The 16,532-nt window shown below is 33.8% G+C and overlaps 1 protein-coding gene across 1 annotated transcript in view; it reads right to left on the minus strand.

Annotated features, from left to right (window-relative positions):
* LOC127711185 (uncharacterized) overlaps nt 1-13,916 on the minus strand; it is a 51,936-nt gene extending 38,020 nt beyond the window's left edge. The window contains exon 1 of the mRNA XM_052217154.1: nt 13,821-13,916. Coding sequence (XP_052073114.1) covers nt 13,821-13,905 — 85 coding nt within the window. The 5' untranslated portion in view covers nt 13,906-13,916. The remainder of the gene's footprint in view (nt 1-13,820) is intronic.
* Nucleotides 13,917-16,532: the final 2,616 nt, after the last annotated feature.

Here is a 16,532-nt window from a genome sequence, read left to right on the forward strand (position 1 = left end):
AGCCGAAGCCTTTAAAAGCCTCAATTAAATTTGGAGATGGAAACTAGTCTAAAAAGAAACAGGCAGAACTCAAGTTACGACAAGCAATCACCGAGAAAGAAACTTCCTACATAGACACAGAAATGAGTCTGCTTAACCGTTAGAAAGGAGCAGAATCCTTGGAAGCAGAGGTTTAAGTTTTACAAGAAGAGGAAGGTAGTTCAGCTCCAAGCTCACTAAAAAGTATAGAATAAGAAATTTCAAGAGAGGTATAAAAGCTTATATAGAGACTGAATCAGCCGACAAAAACAACTGATAATTCGCCTCAAACTACACCAAAATCTTATCATTTTTTGAAGAGAAACATGAAACTATGAACATTAGTAAGATTCCAAAACCCAGCATAGTTACTGTGCAAAGTTCTCGTTTTAGTAAAAAGTTACAAAAATCCGCTGAAACAAAAAATGAGCTTCCTGTCACGGACACAGCGAAACAACAAAATGACGCATCTAATACTAACCAACAAGACAGTTCATGTAGCACACCTAATCAAATGACATCTCCGCCAATGAAGGAAATTACTCGTTTTCTCCTAAAAAAGGGGCTATTATTATCACGGCTTAACAATTTTAATGACAAACCGGAATTCTATTCCATTTGGAAAAACAGCTTTAAATCCATAATGCGTGAACTTCAGGCAACACCAAATGAAAAATGGATCTTCTTGACAAGTGGTCAAGCCCTTCTTCCCAACAACATATCAAACAATCCAGAAAAGGCATTACATAGGACATGGACTCGTATGGACGAAATATACGGTTGTCCTGAAATGGTCGAAGCAGCGTTAAAGGCCAAACTGGAAGCATTTCCTATCACAAAAAAATAAAGATACACACCGATTATGTGACTTGTCCGATATTCTCGACGAAATTGAGGCTGCTAAAGAGGATGGTCGATATTTTTTCCTGTCTACTGGCGTATTTTGATAGCTCTACCGGAGTTATTCCCGTTATTAAAAGCTCCCATATTTACTGCAGGGAAAATGGACAGGCGTTCCGGTGAACTATGTGGAAGATCACAAGGTTCCTTTTCCTCCGTTTCATGTTTTTGCAAAATATATCCGGGAACAGAGTCGAATACGTAAGAATCCTTCATTTGCATATTTAATGGACATATCTCCTAAACAAAGGCATCAGCGGAATAATCAAAGAACTGTTAATGTTTCAACTAGAACAACCAAAGTGGGTCCGTCAAACATGGACACGTCAGCCGATAAACGATGTCCATTATATAACACATTGCTTTTATTCAACAGATGTAAAGCATTCAGGCTAAAAACTCTAGTAGAAAGAAAAAAGTTCTTGAAAGAGGTAGGAATTTGTTACAAATGTTGTGACTCAAAATCTCATAGACAAAGTTCATGTACTCATAGCGTTAAGTGTGAAGAATGTAACAGTGATTCACGTCCTACCGTTCTTCATATTCCATCTTGGAGACACAATGGCGGGGAGAATCCTGATAATACCGACGTTGTGAATGCCAATTGCATGCCAATTTCGGTGTAAAATTTGAAGGAAAATCTTGCGCAAAGACAGTGCTTATTCGAGTATTCCGCAAAGGACAATGTATGCTGTTATTGATGATCAGTCTAACCGGTCTCTCGCCAGCCCGATTTTTTTCGACTTGTTCAACTGTGGAAGCGACTTAATCTCGTACAAACTTTCATCATGCAATGGTACATTCAGTACATCCGGTAGAAAGGCAGAAGGTTTAGGGGCACACGCACACGATCAGAGTTGCTTATTAGATTTACATCCTTTAATTGAATGCAGCCAAATCCCTGACATTCGCGATGAGATTGCTACACCAGATAAAGCCAAACACTACACTCATTTAAAGGACATAGCACAACTTATTCCACCACTTGATAAAGAAGAAGAAATACTGCTATTGCTTGTTCGAGATGTCATTTAAGCTCACCACATCTTAGATCAACGAACTGGACAAGGAAATCAACCATATGGACAGAAACTGCGTTTTGGTTGGACTATTATTGGTGAAACTTGCTTAAGAAAGACTCATACACCATCGGTTATCAACACCTACAAAACACAATTATTGGGATCAGGTCGCTTGTCTATTCTACCACCGTGTAGCAACGAATTTAAAATCCACGAAGACACAGATAATTTTCCCATTGTTATGAATGAAGATGAAGTCGGAAAAAATGTTTTCATGAGGACGAAGGATGATGAAAAGCCTGGTTTGTCTGTAGATGACAATGAATTCTTAAAAGTCATGAAGAAGTGGTTTCAAAAGGCCGATAATGGAAAGTGGATTGCACCTTTGCATTTTCGACAACCTAAACAATGACTTCCGAACCTTAAAACACTTGCACTTCATAGAGCTAGAACACTTCATAACAGCTTTCAAAGAGATTCTGTCAAGAAAAACAACTTTCTGGAGTTCATGAATGGTAGTCTAAAAAATGGGCATACAGAGGTTGCACCTCCCTTGAATGAAAACGAAGAATGTTGGTACTTACCGATATTCGGAATCTATCATCCCAAAATATCCAACCAACTGAGAGCTGTTTTCGATTCTTCAGCTAGATATGGTGGACTATCTCTTAACGACATTTAGTTGACTGGTTCCAACCTTACCAACAGTCTTCAGGGAGTCCTAATGAGGTTTAGTACTGAGCCTATCGCAAATATGGCCGATATCCAACAAATATTTTATTGTTTCAAAGTACAAGAAAACTATCGAAACTTTTTGCGATTTTTCTGGTATGAACAGAATGACCAATCAAAGTCTATGATAGAGTACAGAATGACCGTACACGTGTTCGGAAATCGACCGTCACCGGCAGTGGCTACTTATGGACTCCGTAATACAGCAGCTGTTGCACAGCTCATCTTTGGTGCAGATGTAGCTAATTTTGTAGAACACAATTTATACGTGGACGATGGATTAATTTCCTTATCTTTTCCTCAACACGCAATAGATCTAACTAAGCGAACTCAACAAGCTCTGAGGACTGCGGCCAATTTGCGCTTACACAAGATCGCCTCTAATAGCGAGGAATTGTTCTCAGCTTTTCCGCAGGAAGATTTAGCCAAAGATATGAAAGATCTTGAGTTTGGGAAAGATTTGCTTTCAAATCAGCGTAGTCTAGGTCTTAATTGGAACCTACAGTCGGATGCGTTTTTCCTTGAAATTACTACAAGGGAAAAAATCTTGCACTAGAAGAGGTTTTCTTTCGACTATAAATAACATCTTTGACCCACTTGGATTCTTAGCACCGTAATTAAAGGAAAGAATATTTTGCGTCAGTTTTTTCATACTACAGTAGACTGGGATGAACCATTACCGACAGAGCAACTAGAGAAATGGGAACGCTGGTGAAACTCGTTAGTTCACATTAGGAACTTAACTTGGCAAGAACATATTCTCCGGGACCTTTTAATGATTGTAAAGATAAGTCCATACATGTGTTTTGCGATGCATCAGAACTTTCTATTGCAGCTGTAGCATATGTCATGACAACTTCACACGAAGACGAAAGTCACTTAGGATTCATAATTAGCAAAGCTAAAATTGACCCATCACATAGACATTCAATTCCATGCTTAGAAATGTGTGCTGCTGTGTTGGCAGTAGAAGTCGCATGTGCTATTTCCGATCGCTTGAAATTATCAATCGAACATTTTAAGACGTATTCTGACAGTCGTGTTGTTCTAAGATACATATTCACCACCACTAGGCGTTTTTGTACTTTCGTGACAAATCGCGTATCATATATTAGGAAGATGACAAGGCCAGAACAATGGTTGTATATTCCGACGGATAAAAATCCAGCTGATCAAGCGACTCGTGTTTTACCTGCTCACCTATTTAAAGAGAGCATATGCTTGAATGGACCGGTATATTTGTAAGAGCAACAACATAAGAATATTCAAACATACAACATGATGAACCCTGATGAAAAGGAAGTTAGAACAGAAATCGTGTGCAAGAAAACCACACATACGACTTTATCGGCACTAGGATCTCATCGATTTACGAAATTTTCTATTTGGAAAAGACTATTCAATAGTGGTGCACTGCTTCAACATGTAGCAAAGTCGTTCTCACGTAAAACTGACTGTAGGTTGGCATTAATATACGAAGTCGAAAACTGTCGATGCTTATCGAGAAGCTGAAAAGTTGATGATACGAACTGTTCAACAAAAGTATTATCCGACCGAACTGATGAAGATAACTTGCTGCGCGTAGGAGGAAGGCTTACCAAAGGTAAACTGCACCAAAACGAATCGAATCCAATTGTGATTCCTGGAAAACACTTTATCGCTGTTCTTCTTATTCTCCACTTTCACGCAAATACTCAGCATCAGGGTAGACATTTTACCTCTGGAACGATCAGGAACGCAGAATATTGGATCACAGGAGAGAAACGGATGGTCTCGTCCGTTCTATACAAATGTGTAAAATGCAGAAAACTGCGAGGAAAAACGGAGACACAAAAAATGGCCTACTTGCTTCCAGACCGTTTGAAAGCTGAACCCTATTCACATATGTAGAATTAGACACATTTGAACCTTGGAAAGTTGTTACCCAGAAAACAAGGGGTGGCTCTGCAAACTCAAAACGCCGGGCAATATTGTTTACCTGTGTGGCTACCAGAGGCGTTCACGTTGAGGTTGTTGAGGAATTGTCTTCTTTTTTCAATAATGTATTTAAACAATTCGCTGAAATTCGTGGAAATGTGAAACAAATCCGTTCTGATCGAGGGAACAACTTTATTGGAGCGACAGACGACTTACAAATAGATACAATTAATGTTGAAGATGGACCGGTCAAAGAATTTCTGTACAACAAAGGTACAGTGTGGTTATTCAACCCTCCGCACGCTTCTCATATGGGAGGTGTATAGGAGCGTCTTATAGGAGTAACTAGACATGTTCTTGACTCACTGATTATGGGTATTCCGTGTGGTTCTTTGACACACAAAGTTCTTACTATGTTTTTAGCAGAATCATCTGCCATTGTGAACAGTAGACCTCTAGTACCTTTGTCTACAGATCCTGACGATTCATTGCCTTTAGGTCTGTCTATGATTCTTACACAAAAACCTGACGCTTTCGTAGTCATCTTAACCATCGACGAAAAGAACATGTATCGTATGCAATGGAAGCGTGTTCAACATTAGTCCGACACCTTTTGGAAAAGATGGAGATCGCAGTATTTACAAACATTACAAAACTACCGAAAATGGAAATATGGTCGACGTAATGTGTCAGTTGGAGATGTGGTCTTGCTAAAGGACAATTCTGCCGCTCGAAACTACTGTCCTGTGAGCATCCTAAACAATGTTTCTTCGAGCAGTGACGGTAGAGTACGGAAAGTTGAAGTTCGTGTTGTCACTAAAGATTGACAATCTGTGTTTATTCGTCCTGTTACTTTACTTTATTTTTACTTTCTGAAGATTAGAAACACTAACGTTTTATTTACTAATAAGTTGACATTTCATGTACTTTTTGACAATATTAGGTTAGGTATTAGGTTTAGATAGTGATGTCACAGACATCAGACGGGGGGTGTGAAGTCCGCTCACCGTACATGTGTTCTCTTGTAACAGTGAGCATTATCTTTGCTTTGTCAGCATCACTTTGTTTATACTTTGTTCGGGGCAAATTGTGGCCTACTACAGTGTAAGTTTGTTTTTTTTTTTTATTTTTGAAACATCCTTTTTACAGACAAATTTCAGTAGAAATTTAATTGTTTCATTAGTTTAATATTTAATGATACATCGCACATTTTAATTTAGCGGAAACAGTTAGAGATGTGAACATGCGGTCACTGACCTAAATAAGGCCCACACTTTCTCACATATGTTATCTTTCTTTAAATTACTTAATTACGCCATGAAAACCATGAAAATTGTTTTAAGTATACTTTCTTTCACTAACATGAAAACAAAAATGGCAAAAAAGAGTCAAAAACGTGTAGTAACTGTTTTAACGAGTCAATTGACAATTTCATTCATAATTGTAAATGTTTTCTTTGTCTATTATAGTTAGAAACTACTAAATATGGTAACTAGCGTTATTTTAGGGCAATAACTACTATAAGGAGTCTATTGAATATATACATATGTGCTGATTTATTTATAGATCTTATTTTGACCTGTTGACCATTTTTGTTGTTCAGGTTTCCTATCTATCTATGAAAGTTTTTAAAATGACTACCAAAAAAAAAAAAAAAAAAAAATTAAAAAATTGGCTACAAACAGTAATTTAAGACAATACCGTAAACAAATAATTAGCAATTGAAACAACATGAGAGAATGGCAAATCATGACTTGCTGATAAGTTTTATTTTTTTCTATTTTGCTTGAATGTACATGATGATAGCCAACATGTCGCCATGTTTTTGTTTATTTAGCCAGCATACGCAAAACAAATATCAAATTGGCTGCCCTAAGGTTTACAGTTGCCAAATTTAATTCACAATGGCCTGTTTGTCTCAGAGAAAACATTGACAAGCTTTAAGAGGATTACGTTGGACAACAACGATCGACAACGCACGACTAGTGATAGCAATAGATCGGCAATTAGTAAGATATTAAAAGTACTGGTATGCTTTTGGATTTGAAATAAACATGATAAAAAGAAAGATATTTAAAGTCTCGAAATAGTAAACAGCTGACAGTTTATGGAAATTTAACGTCGTAAATATTACTCTCAACAGACCGAGTGTAAGTACTGTACCCAGTTACGGACCACTTAATACTTAATATGCAAGTCCTTGAAAAATTTGTTGGTTATCAACAATTTTTCTTTCAGTCTCAATGCAAAAATTACGAAGGTACGGTTTTGAAATATTCAGTAACCTATATAGCTATATTCTATGTATAATAAATTCTAATCCGTTCAACTAATCCCAGTAATACTATAACAATTTACATGTGACTGTCAAACAAATGATCAAGTTAAAAAAATATTGCCCACCATGTTAAACTGACCCTCTAAAAAATGTTTTGACTCGATAGTATATACTATCCAGGACGATGACGGACCACTCACAGATAGATAAAAGTAGCATTTCTGTTCATAATTTCTTATTTGTATGAAATTGTTGAATACAGATACATATATTATTAATTTCTATTGTGATATGTAAGAATTTCTACAACCGTTTTAATTAATGGAGAAGTAAGTAAAAATTCACGCATACTAATAGATGAACTAAACCTAATCTCTGATTTGTTAAATTTCTCGTTAAACTGTGCACATTGTACGAAAACACAAAGACACATGACGATTGCATGATTAGTCATGATTTGCATTCTTGTTTTCTATGCCTGGAATCAAAAGTATGAGTCGTGTTCAAAAGTAACGACCCAGTTTTGAAAATGTTGTCTACCACACAAGGACCCGATTTTGTCTTTATATAGGACCCGATTTTGTTTAGTTTTAAAACCGCAAATTATGAAAAGCAACACACATCTGAACATTTTTCGTTAAAAGAAACTAAAAAAAAAAGGAACTTGTCGTGTAAAAATTTTATTACAGAAATTACGAAATAACCAGTAAGACACATATTGCCTTTCGTACATCTTATTGCACTCCTATAAGAACTAAGTGGAGTGGAATACAAGTACTTATAAACACTGACAATTGATTCTGTTATAACATTTAGATATTTGTCAGTACATACTAGTATTTAAATTTCTTCGAGCCTGTTAAGTAATTGCATTATTGACGATCCTAGTTAAAAGGGTCAGATTTTCTTTTTTTTTTCATTTTATAGGGGGTTGGGGGTTTGGGGTAAAAAAAATTCAAAAACTGTAATTAATGGATTATGTTTAAAATTTATTTACTACATTGCTAAGCATTTATACTATTTGCCACAGATCTCTGGAATAGTAAGCCTTATATATATCTGTCTTTTACCATTGCTCATTTCTATACTCAGGTAACATGATACAAGAAGTCTGAGTACAAAAGGACTCTTGTATTTAACTTTTTTTGCAGACAGTATGGTCTGATACAAAGTTTGTTCTCCACAGGCATATATTTCAACAACTTGCTATCCTACAGCAGAAAAGAAAGATAGTATGTGAAATGAAACAGGTACAAAAGACATTGTAAAGTGCTTTTTATACAAATTTAGTGAAATCTTTATGTTGAATTTCAACTTTTATGTACCAAGCTCCTCCCATTTTACTTGCTTCAAACAGGCCGTTAGACGAGGACCATTTATACAACACATTTTGCACATTTTGTCTGTGATAAAATACTTTTCTCAAGATTCAGAATTAACAAATGAATAATACAACTAAAATAAAATTGAGAATGGAAATGGGGAAAATGTCAAAGAGACAACAACCCGACCAAAGAGCAGACAACAGCCGAAGGCCACCAATGGGTCTTCAATGCAGCGAGAAAATCCCGCACCCGGAGGTGGTCCTCAGTTGGCCCCTAAATAAAATTGTGTGCTAGTTCAGTGAAAATGGACGTCAAACTAAACTCCAGAACATATAAATGAACTAAAATTTAAAAAAAAACATACAAGACTAACAAAGGCCAGAGGCTCCTATCTTGGGACAGGCGCAAAAATGCGGCTGGGTTAAACATGTTTTGTGAGATCTCAACCCTCCCCCTATACCTCTAGTCAATGTAGAAACACATAGCAATACGCACAGTAAAACTCGGTTTAAAAGAGGTCCGAGTCCGATGTCAGAATAGGTCCATACCATCATAAAATATATGAGAAGAACATAACCCGTATCATGCCAACAACTGGTTTTAGAATAAATGTGTTTATTTCCGATGCAAAGACCCTATGAGTGAATTAATATTGATACCAAAACATGCAATCCTTAATGACTTGACAACAGTATCGTAACTATAGCCTTTCCGAATAAGTCTGTTTAAAGGTTTGGTTAGCTTTTGAGGTGAATGCCGACATTTTTGTGCTTTGTAAAGAATATCACCATAAAATATTGGATGTGAAATACCTGAACGTATTTATGTGATGTCAGCATGTTGATTTATATTTACGAATGATGTCCTTGTACCGATGATAAAATTTAGTAAATGTTTTGACTAGTTTGTGATATCGAAAACCCTGGTGTAATAAATTTTCAGTAATACAGAGATTTCTTTCGTTGAAATCAAATACGTTGTTACATACACGAGCGAATCGAACAAGTTGAGATATATAAACACCATAAGATGGCGACAAGGGAACGTCACCATCCAAAACTGAATAATTAACAATAGGAAATGAAAAATCATCTCTTTTATCATAAATTTTGGTATTAAGTTTCCCGTTAAAGATAGATAAAGATATCAAGATCCAGGAAAGGGCAGTGTTCATTGTTAGTATTAGCTTTATTTAAAGTCAGTTCGGCAGGATAAATCTCTTTAGTGTACATACTGAAGTCGTCATTATTGAGAGCCAATATATCATCTAAATATCTAAAAGTGTTATTAAATTTTTGAATCAGGTATTGTTTCGATCGGTCTTTGTTGATTTTAGTCATAAATAGTAACTCATAACAATACAGAAACAGGTCCGCAATAAGTGGTGCACAGTTAGTCCCCATGGGCATTCAGATAACCTGACGATATACGGAATCTCCATAGCGAACAAAAATGTTATCTAGTAAAAATTCAAGGGCAGTTATAGTATCAAAGCAGTTCCAATTGACATAGTTCTTTTGTTTGTTGTTACTAAAAAATTACCTAAAAGAGTTTGAACATATATATTCGCATTCCGACTTTTTAAATGCCCATTTAATCAGGTGTGTGAATTTTTTCTTAATAAAATTATGAGGCAAAGTGGTATATAGGATAGAAAAATCAAAACTTTGAACAGATTCGAAATAACCAATATAAGCATGTAATTTATCAAGTACTTCCAACGAATATTTGACACTCCAAAAGTAATTAATTCCACTATTTTCAAAGGCCTTATTTGAACAATTTATTACCAGGTTTTTGATTGTACCAAGTGTACTTGTAAGTAGAATAGATAGTTTTGTAGTGAAACAATGGCTTGAAGACGAAATAAATCTATATTTGTAAGGAGTTTTATGAAGCTTCGGAAGCCAGTACATAGTTGGAACTTTCATTGTATTTGGTTCTGCTTGTAAAAGGGTAGCTAAAAGTTTATGTTTGTTACAGATGTCATTTTCCGAAAATGGAGTCAGTTGGAATGTTGGTGAATTCGTGATTTCCTTTTGTAGAACATCAATGTAAAAGGAGTAGGCCCGGTAAGACCCCTTTTTGGCCCCAAAATATAGCGTTTTTACAAAGTTGTAAAATTATAAACTCTTAGTTATTTATTGGAAAGTAGAATGCTTTTGTTACAAAAATATGGGCTGTTTTTGATAATACAATGGACATGCATCAAGTACTAGCATCATTATTTCATGCAAAAATACTGATATCTTCACAATTTTAACATTTCTGCTAATTTTAAGACGGTTTTTGTCTAAAATCGAAGTGGCCGCACTTGTGTTCAGTCTTAATATTTAAATATATGTTCTATTTAATGATACTACATAACATACATAAATGTTGAAAGTGAACACGAATGCGGTCAATTCCATTTTAATCATAAACCATCTGAAAAGTGACGTTACTTGGCATATTTGATAGATTTTTCATATTAAAGCTTGAATTTGAGCGTTTTTAATGACCAAGTCAGTCTAAATCTTTTACAAAAACCATTTGAATCGAATGAAGTAGACACTTGAGTGTTTAAAAAATGTCAAAAATCTTTCATCAGATGTACTTCGAATTTTAGGCCGAAATTAGCCCTTACCGGACCTTCTCCTTTACGTCAAACAATAATGATATTGTAAGCAGCCTTAAAAATATATTCCTTGGCGAGTTCTACCATAAAATTCGTGGTAAAAGCCTAGAAACACAAATATTGACACATGAAACATTTCAGATAGAAAGTCAGAATGCCACTTATGCATAAAAAAGGCTTTGAAATGCTTGTTTTGACCATATAATGCCAAAATGGGACATTTTTGCAGAATTTCTATCAAATAAAAGTTTAAATCTTTTACTTCCATGCAGTTTGTCAAATTGAGACCATTAAATAATTCAGGCAAGTTGGCAAAGTACAACTTCTATATTTACTGATTTCATCTTTTAGGCCCGAGAAAACAGTTATTTCGTAGTGCATTTGTTTTAGACAATAAATTAAAATTAAAACAATCGCACCTGCGCTTTCTAAATAATATTTGTACAGTATGGTGTACTACTTTTGGGACAAATTATATCAAGATTATAGAAAACTTCAGCTCTAACTCAAAATATGGACAATTTTATTTTAAGGGGATCTTTAATTCTCTTGACAACTTCCGAAATATTAATTTTTAACCTTTTTTCGCTGGACCAAATCACCTACTTGCTATTTGAGGCATAAAACATGAAGAAATAAAATTGGAAAGAGTATGAAAAATTATTGCAAGTAATACACTGTCCACACTAGGGACCACTTAGTTCAGTATATATGCATGCACTGGTTCAATAATTTCTATAAAATTAAAATTACAAGAAACTCGTTTCATATGACTTTATTCTTTTGAAAAGAAATTTATTACAAATGAATAGGGACTTAAATTAAGTTCACCAAAATATTACAAACAAACAATGAACGGTTCAACAAATAGGTTATTTGTGCCCCCTGAATTATGTCTTTAGTAAAGTTTGATGATTTTGCTCTCATGTAAGGGTTTCATTCTATAATGATAACTAAGGCACCATTATTTGTTTTAATGAAGTTCATATTGAGCACAGCAGCACACATATTGCTCAGCAACAATCACACATATTTCAGTTAGAGACTACACATGGATTCGTCTTCGTTTTGTACAAATAAGCAACAATCTAAATCATCTTGTCTGTATGCGAATCACTAGCAACAAGATATAAAAAATCATTTCTATTGAAAATTGAAACCGATTGTTGAAAAGAAAAACAATTAATGAAAAAAAACAAAGGAAAAAACAAAATTTTTTAATGTTGAATACGGACATTGAATGTTGAAAACGACTGTCGAATGTTTAAATCGAATGTAAAAAAAAAAAAATTTTGGAAATATTTTTTTGAATCATGAATGTTGAAAACGAATGTTGAATGTTGAAATCGAGTGTTGAAAAACTGAATGTTGAATGTTGGAAACGAATATTGAATGTTGAAAACGAATGTTGAATGTTGAAATCGAATGTTGAATGTTTAAATCGAATGTTGAAATCGAATGTTGAATGTTGAAAACGAATGTTGAATGTTGAAAACGATCCAAAAACAAATTTGAATGTTGAATGTTGAATGTTGAATATTGAACCAACTTGACATCCGTTTTTTGCTAATATCAATATCAAGACAATTTGAGTAGTTTTATGGAAGTCTCTAGTTGTAACTAGTATTAACCATATAAATTGGACAATTGTGTAACTTATATCAGTTTGCTTTTGTATGGTTGATACATTACAACATTGTGAATATTTTGATGTACTGATTTTCTTTGATTGTAAGTTCTGTCTTTTTTTCTGAATATTGTAACTTATTTCATGTTAATTATTTAGTAAAATATTTGCATAGGTCTTAAACGAAGATTCGTATTTGCAAATACTTGTTAGGGCTAAATTGCGTATTCTACATAATTTGAAGCATGTTAGCTTTTAAATTGTTCAATATCATTTCATTACACATTGTTCCTTTTTGTAAAAGGAAGCTCTTTAAATTGTTATTACTTCATAGTAAGACCTAGATTTATTGATCCAGGATTTAGTCATTCTGTATTGAACATGAATATACACAGTCCATGATGACACAGTCAGATGTTTGCTAAATTGTAGTCTTATCACACTAATGGTACGGTTGCTTTGTTGTTTTATAACTTAAGAAATGATTCATGGTAGCCTTAGATTTGTTTTCATTTAATCATGAGTTTGGGCATTTATTATCCCGAGCAATAGCGAATATAAATGCCCAACCCATGGTTAAATAAAAACAAATCTACGGCTGTCATAAATTATTTCAGTTCTTATAGGACAAATACGGTAATTTTGTCAACCGTGAAAGCCCTATACACACGATACTGTTTTGGCTGTTCCGTGTTACCCCCATAAAATAATATTGATAAAATTATATTATTAAATAATAAAAAAAAAATCCTACTTTTTACACCTAAAAAAGTTCTGTTTATCTTATTTTTATTACATTCTGAGGCATACTATTGTCTTTTCATTGTCTATGTGTTGTGAATATATAGTTGATATACTTTCAATTGGTGTTATTTTTGTTTCGCTTTGAACTAAATAATAAAATTAAAGCACCCTACAACAACTTCGTATTCCTTAACGAAGGCATGTTAGATATTACCAGTGACGCTGTGGATAGTAAACTATCAGAAAACAAATGCTGTTTCATGTAGTCTTACGCAGAAAAACGAGAAAATAATTGTATTTAAAAGAAAACATAAAAAGTTACGGTTTTTGGAAAAATAGGGCAGGATTAAAAAAAATGTCCTGCCCCATAATTATGTGGTTTACATAGAATACAAATCATAGACTTCATTTCGAATGCTCTTGTTTGTTTGGAGCGGAATGTGTATCATTCTAACTTAGATAATTTGTATAAAGATTCTTAAAAGAGGGGCAGTTTTTGTGTCACTTTTTGCATTACCAGATAATTAATATTCTGGTTGTGGTCTGAGTGAAAATGAATAATATGTCCGTCTTCCAGTCATAAATAATTATGCTGGCCTAATAAACACACCCTTTTAGAATCAAATGGTCGTTTCCTTACCTGTTCGATCATGCAAGTCAAACAATGGCCCCGTAATGTTTCCATTCCAGTATCTTTTTACGTACTCCAAATACATGCAACACATCAATGTTACAGCAAATGATTTTAAAAGTGTAGTATCCATAGCTCATGTATTTTAATAAATCGCTAGTGAAGTTGATATCTATAAACCAGACAGTCGTATGGTTTGTTGTTGTTTACAGCTATACACTTCATAGAAGAAAGGGAGACTATTCATATAGAATAAATAAGCGGTCATTTAAACTTGGCGTGTACAAATGAAAAAAAGAAATATTCTTTTACACTGACAGTACAATGTTAGTGATTTAAATTATCGATTGGTATCAAATAAACGTGGAATGAATAGTTCAACTTGAAAAGGCGTGGTGACGTGTAAAAACTTATAAAAGATACCAGGCTAATCATTTTGAACCCCAAGCTCGCGCGTTACTTGATTTAACTGTAATATCAGATAGAATATTAAGAAATGGTTGCCAAAAAATAAGAAAGCTAAATATTTTAGTCAGTATCCGAAAAGGAGGATCTAGATTCCAAATTTTGATTAATTTCTGAGGTTATGGAAAACTTATCTATTGATAGATTTTATAAAAATGAAATTAGCTCGTTTTCAAAACAATGCTTGTCAAATTCTTTACTGGAAACTGTAATGTTTATCTCTTGTCCAAGTACGTTTTAAGTTCATTGATGCATAGCACATATCTGTTATGAATTAGGACCACCTCCAAGTTATTGATACATTAGCCCAAAGTTTACCAATGATACCAAAAGGATATTCAAACTCATAAGTCGACAATGAACTGCATTTCATGTACACAGCAAAAAGTGCAACACATGTTTTACGTACGTTTTAAATAACGTCTGTAAAACGTACGTTTTACGTATGGAATACGCATGTTTTAGCCAACATGCGTTTAACGCCTGTTCCAAAACGGGTGTAAAACGCCTGTTTAGAAACGGGCGTAATACATCACGTACGTAAAACGTATGTTTTATAAACGCACGTAAAACATATGTTTTACATGTGTTTTACGTGTGTTTTCATTATATATTTTTGTGTTGCTGATCTTTTTTTCTCAAATTAAAACTTATTTAACATCAATTAAACATTTAACTTCAAGAGAATTTCACGTCAAATTGGTTAGGTTATTTTTTTCACAATTTATTTTCCATTGCTTTTCATTTTTAAGAGCATATTTATAAATAGTGCATAAGCTGATAAAAAATAACAACAGCATACTGCAAACATGAATATTTGCATAATGATTAAAATTATCAGTTCATGCTAAACCTTTTAGTACAACATCCTCCTTTAAAAAGCTATTGTATGTATTATTTAAACTTAAAATTTACACATTAAATGTACATACATGTGAATCAAGGATTTTAAAAATGCATGTGCAAATTTTCAGGTGAAGTTATCTTATTGGCAATCATACCACATCTCCTTATTTTCATATGAATCAAAGAAATCAATGTGAAAAAGTAAAACATTTGTTTTACATGAGAAATTTCACACAAATTTTAAACATATAAATTACCAATTTTTATTCCACAATTAAAAAAAATTATCTTTTCAAACTGTCCTTGTTTCTCAAGATTAATTTTATTTTACTTAAAAGGTATAGTTACAGAGACATACAAGTACATGTATAATGTACAACTGTATTACAATGTATGTCTGTGCATAGATGTAATACCCATTACATCTATGGTCTGTGATACTAGTATATATAAATAATCTTATTAGATCTTGTTGTTTGGTAAGAATCATTTCCAAGGTTAGATGCAACTGCTGAGTCAATGGGAGTTAATTTTAAATAATATTTTTTATAACTGATTACAAATCATACTCATATTCATATAAATTTGTTTTATTTCTCATTCAGCCTTCCCCCTTTTAAATTATTGAGCAGTTAGAAGATGGCAATGAGACTTTTATTTGTGGAGTAAACTAATGGGGAAAGAATGGCCAGAACACTGAAAATATATGTACTACCATAACTACAAGAGACTGTCACATATAACATGTATAATACAATATATGCCCCCCCCCCCCTATATATGTATCTTTATGTCTCTGATAGTGATAGTCAGGTACTACAAGTTAACACCCCCTTACATGCTTAGCCTTACCCAATCCTGACCTTATGATTAAGCAACTGGTTTAATTACCATTTTAACAATATTTACACACTCAGAACAAAAGAAGTTTCACTGTTTGATGTGGGAAGCATAACACTGTCTGAGAGCATCCCAACTTGGATCTTTTTTTCTTCCAAAGGGATAAATTGGTACAGGGGAGCGAAACATAGCCTCTACCTATAAGTTTTTACATGCAGAGAAAAGTAAAACACAAACACAATATTCTCTTTGACAGTAAATAATAATTTGAAAAGGAACAAGTTACCAAAAATTTAAGGACACTCAGAAATTATCAGCAAATTTATTAACATTATCAGAGACATATAATAATCATAGGTAACAATTGAAACTATTTAAAAGATGTCTTTGTTTTTTCACAGATGCTATTAAAACCTCTGTGGTCAGATAAATGCATCAGATATATTTCTGGGGGATGGGGGTGAATGTTGTTTACGCTGACTGGTCTTCTGAACGGTCTAATATTTGCAGTAATTTCTGTTCAGTATCTTTATATGTATAAATTACTGGATGGTCATGAAAGTGAACTGG

This window comes from Mytilus californianus, unplaced genomic scaffold (assembly GCF_021869535.1).
Source record: "Mytilus californianus isolate M0D057914Y unplaced genomic scaffold, xbMytCali1.0.p SCAF_8, whole genome shotgun sequence".
Classification (NCBI taxonomy): domain Eukaryota; kingdom Metazoa; phylum Mollusca; class Bivalvia; order Mytilida; family Mytilidae; genus Mytilus; species Mytilus californianus.